This window comes from Triplophysa rosa, linkage group LG25, assembly GCF_024868665.1.
Source record: "Triplophysa rosa linkage group LG25, Trosa_1v2, whole genome shotgun sequence".
NCBI classification, from domain to species: Eukaryota; Metazoa; Chordata; class Actinopteri; order Cypriniformes; family Nemacheilidae; genus Triplophysa; species Triplophysa rosa.
The window spans coordinates 9,134,165-9,138,784 of record NC_079914.1 but is presented as its reverse complement, the minus strand read 5'-3'; the positions used below and the strand labels follow the sequence as shown (position 1 = coordinate 9,138,784).

The following is a 4,620-nucleotide window of genomic DNA, read 5'->3' as shown; positions in this document are numbered from 1 at the left end:
GCAAACATACCATCGTAATTACGTACATTATCAAATAATAACATAAACCTGAACATTATACTCCGCGTGTAAAAAAAACAGTACGGTGTTTAACATTTTTAAATATAAATGCTGAGATGATCTTATTTGTTTCACGTCCAACATGTATTAACAGATAAATGCTATTTTTAGTTTTTAGAATGGTAAATGTTCTTGTCATTTAATCAACTTTGCTTTTTGGTCAAGCTTCAACTTTGAATTTTGAGTCCCGTTCAAACGTCATCACGTAAAGAACGTAGGAAGCGCGCTCAAAATATATTCAAGCATGTTGACGTAATCGGTCTTTTCCTAGCGTACGTTTAGCGCAAAGCTGGCTACCGAGTTGGTCCCTCGTTCAGCGAAATCCACAAACATCTTCCACAATGGTAAGTCAATTTACGATTTTTTTACTTAATGCATTATAAATCCCCTCCGATTTCTTCTTTAGTTGCGATTTCAGCGTTTTGTTTAGTAAAATGTGACTTCGATGATAGGAAATCCGTGTGTGTTTTTCTGCGCTTCATAAACATCTCGCGCTCTTTCACGTTTCTCCGCATGTATACTTCAGTGCCGTTTAAACAATTGTTAAATGAAATATTCGTCTTTTTATTTGTTTATTAGTGTTTTGATAGTGTCCGTTATACTGTTTAGCTTTTCGTGTTAACGTTTTCTATTCTTCGTCTATTTCTATTCGGGTATATTCGTGTTTAAATAAGAAACATTGTATCTAAATGTCTCTAAATTTTACCCTCTTAGTTTAACGTCACAGTAGACCAAACACGTGCCATCATGGACAAAAAGTCTGACATCCCGTTACACCCACGAGGAAGGACCAGCATGCGTGCAGGTCTGTGTGAGAATGAAACTATTACGGTGCAGAATCATATGAGGATCTAGTTCTTTGTGTGCATCAATAATATCAGTGCTAAAATTGCTCTCTATAAACTTATGACTGTAAATTTGCTTCTTGAGCCATTTAATGATGATTTAAACATTCTTCACTTTGACCTGATTTGTCTTGTGATGATAAACTTCAGTCTGATATAAATGGCCAAGTGTTGTCTTAAATTATACATTAGTGGGTTTGTTCATATGCATAGATTTTGTGGTGTGATAACCTTTGTCTTTGTACAGGTGCTTGATGCCATCCTGAACTTCAGAAAGGAGGAAATTGCAAAGCTTATTAGGAAGCTGGACATCAAACCACTGCTGAAGGCCATGATGTGCCATTGGCTGCAAGCCGAAGATAATGGAGAGTGCTTTTAAGGTTTCCAGCTCGCAGCTTGAGCCCAGGCTTCTAGAGCCTGTTTACCTGGTGGAGATCCAGGTGCGTTTTACATTCAACTGTTATACCTAAAGTCCAGTTTCTTAATCTTTATCGAATGAAATATTCTCTTTTAATAACATTTCTACCTTCCCTCTGCAGTGCCCATAGTAAGGTGCCATCTATGGTGTGCCACACTCATGGAGATGCAGACTCCCACGAAGGATATATCCCAACCTTCCCAGTGTGGCAGGCTGACACTAAGATGTTCTGGCACTTGGACAAACAATTTGAATTATTTTCCTTTTTACCAAAGATCCAATTTGATTTGTTACACAAGTATTTAAACATTTCATAAACAAGGTATAATGTACCAACAGATACATCGTCTCTTTTCTTGAAAGTTGTTTTATGCTAACTGATTCAAGTGTTTGGTTTTAATTCATTGCAGAATTGATCATTTTAGTGAAGTTTATGTACTGTGTACATACCATGTGTACTAAAGCATACAGCTACTCCGTATTCATACTGTAATCACAGTAAATGTAATGGTTAAACATCTGTCTCCCAGTTCAGATGTATGCATTTTGGATACATCTTTGGAAGACTTTGTCTTAAAATACAAGCCAAAAATAAATAAACCAGTCGGTTTTGCTTTTCCCTGTTAGGGAACTTGTTTGATTTACCTGTTAACTTCCAAAAAGTGTTTTTATAAATTAAAATGTTATCCTGTCTGAAATCCAGGCTTAAGTCTTAATCTAATTGAGATTCGGAACAAGATTTCAATCATTGACATTGCACAACACAGTCATTAAAAATATCAAGGTTATATTTTCACAATGTAGTTATTTTTGGGGTAAGTAATTCTACTCCAGCCACTTTTTTTAGCCTCGAATTTCAGAAACTTGAACACATCTCCAACAATAATAGATTTTAAGACTTGAGCCATGTGCCTTTCTAAACGGACTCAATTTTTGCCCAACAATTGTAAAACGAGCAGAAAAACATTATTTGCATAATGCAGATTGGACATGGACCTGAAGCAACCATCCACACCATATTGTGGCTACATGTTTAGCATAAACAAATACAATAATCCAGTCTTATGTTTTGCATGCTGCACAGACCCATCCACTGAGATTCAAACTAGGAGTGCAGACTTTAATTAAACATACAGAACCAAGACAAGAACATTATATTTACAGCGCTTACAAGGTAAGCATCGATACATTCATGAAGCTGTTTCCTGTTCATCTTACTCATCTTTGATCAACGTACAGCATGTCAAGAACACAATATTCTGAATCAATAATACAAATGTTCAGTATTTACCGCAGTGAATACTTTTTAAGAGCTTTTGTACATGGGTCATGAATGCAAGTGCTCAATAAACAAGAAGGCCAACTATGGTAAACAGCAACTTAAAACATTTACTGATCACATTGCCTTAAAGGAAATGTCCTGTTTTACAATGAATCTACAGTTTATCTAAATGTAGTGTATTTTCTGCATACCTGCTCTGAGAATCGGGTAATAAGTGCGTTGGTGCGGTTAGAAGCACTTAATTAACAATCGGGTCAAAGGTGGAATCAAAAACACCATTTTCTACATTATAATAGACAGCCAAACAAAATAACGTACCTGTAGTGGTGACCTACATGTTCTTTAACGTGAAAATTGGCTCACCTTAAGGTTTCACTATGCGGTGTGCTACTCGGGTAAAAATGACATTTGTACCCTAAGTACACTTTGAAAGGACTGAATTTTCATGCACGAATCTCATAAAAGAAAGCTCTTAGAAATAAGAGATCAGTATTTGGTCGCCGGTCTACCGGGAGACCGGTGAATTGGCCTCAAGATGCGATGCAACAGTCTTTAATCGTCAAGATGATTTCGTGTGGTCATTATGTGTAGAAGATGACTTCTGGGATCTGTCCGTCCTCTACAGAAGTGCCGTTGTTGTTTCCTGCAGCGTAGCAGAATGTGAAGCAGGTCTTGATGCCAGTGGCCGGGGCTTCATGAGTGACTTTACGCATTCCCTTGGTCCCATAATGAGAGTCTGGTCCCTGCGAAAAACATAGACTCATTAAAGATTCATGTATAATTCATGAAATATACATGAATGATATAACAATTCACACACTTCTAAGATCCTGTAACGGGAACAAGATGATGAAAGTATTGTTTATATGTTTTTCTCAGTTTCTTTTCATTGTCATCCAGAGTTACAGTTTTGTTTGTTTTCTTTATATTTTGAATTAACTTTTATTTTTATATCTTTAGTTGTCAAATTAATTTTGAGCAACTTTGATATAACTTTGTCATTTTATCATTTATTTGTTTATTTTTATCTCGCTGTAGGTTCAGTTTATTTCAGTTTTAGTAAAAAAATGTATTCACTTTTATTTTTACGTCTTAGGTTTTCATGTTAATTTTAGTTAGATTTTTTGCAACTTCGATATGATTTTGTCATTTTATCATTTATTTGTTTCTTTTTATCTTGCTATATAAGATCAGTTTATTTCAGTTCAGTTTTTGGGGTATTTTTAGTTATTTTGAGTTAGTGCCTCAAACTTATTTCAGTTTATTGCTGAGGCAACATTTCTCATTTTTGTTTAGTGTAAGTTTTTCAAATTACATTTAGCTCTTTTTTTACTTGATTTCAATTAATAAAAATGTTTTAATAGTTTTAGTAAATCATCATAACCTTGGTGTTGATATATTTATAGACTTTTTAACTTAACAAAAATTTGTATATGCCCACAAGTGCAGGATGAGGTCATCAACATTTTTGGTTTGTTTTTTACAGAATAGGAGACTGTATGGTTTAAGCACATTCCACTATTAAAGATTAATAATGATAACTGATGAGGTCTGACTATTTCACCTTGAGCGTGGCGCAGGCAATGTAGTTGACACTGGGGAGGATTTCCACAGGATCCTTAAACATGACTCGAAAGGTACTGGCTGTTCCATCACAGCTAAAGCCTGTATCGTTCTGACCCAAAACTGTGTTGCTGTCTGTATGTATGATCTATATCAGAGAAAATGTTCAAAATTAATAGTCACATATTGTCCCATTTTAGTTTGAAAGCTGTGTAAGGCCAGCAGTTGTAATCTTTCTGTTTTTGATTGCAAAATGCATTGACACTTGGTATACTGTTATATAAAAGTTCTCACCTGGATGTTGACTTGATAGTCAGTTGGACCATGTATGGACCCGTAAAGCCCAAATCCAACCACAAATATTCTGCGGTTCACTGAAAACCTTAGGGATTAGAAAGCAAGCATTAATTCACATTCATATATAAAACTTAAATAATTATTGCTTCTGAAAC

The 4,620-nt window shown here is 35.3% G+C and overlaps 1 protein-coding gene, 1 long non-coding RNA gene and 1 other non-coding gene across 6 annotated transcripts in view; 2 read left to right on the top strand and 1 right to left on the bottom strand.

The window, feature by feature from the left end:
- Positions 1-311: 311 nt before the first annotated feature.
- On the top strand, positions 312-2,021 carry LOC130548662 (uncharacterized). Its single transcript, XR_008962075.1, has 4 exons — positions 312-404; positions 775-865; positions 1,153-1,345; positions 1,445-2,021. It is a non-coding gene; the product is annotated as an uncharacterized LOC130548662 (long non-coding RNA).
- On the top strand, positions 994-1,062 carry LOC130549292 (small nucleolar RNA SNORD37). The gene has a single exon (XR_008962160.1). It is a non-coding gene; the product is annotated as a small nucleolar RNA SNORD37 (small nucleolar RNA).
- Positions 2,022-2,214: 193 nt separating the features above from the next.
- btbd2a (BTB (POZ) domain containing 2a) overlaps positions 2,215-4,620 on the bottom strand; it is an 11,094-nt gene continuing 8,688 nt past the window's right edge. For 2 of the 4 annotated variants that reach the window (XM_057325577.1, XM_057325576.1), the window contains 3 exons: positions 4,463-4,550; positions 4,170-4,316; positions 2,215-3,348 (listed from right to left, as the gene is read on the bottom strand). In XM_057325577.1, the coding sequence (XP_057181560.1) occupies positions 3,187-3,348; positions 4,170-4,316; positions 4,463-4,550 (397 nt within the window). In that variant the 3' untranslated portion in view covers positions 2,215-3,186. The remainder of the gene's footprint in view (positions 3,349-4,169; positions 4,317-4,462; positions 4,551-4,620) is intronic. The other 2 variants (XM_057325575.1, XM_057325578.1) reach the window with 1 other exon arrangement.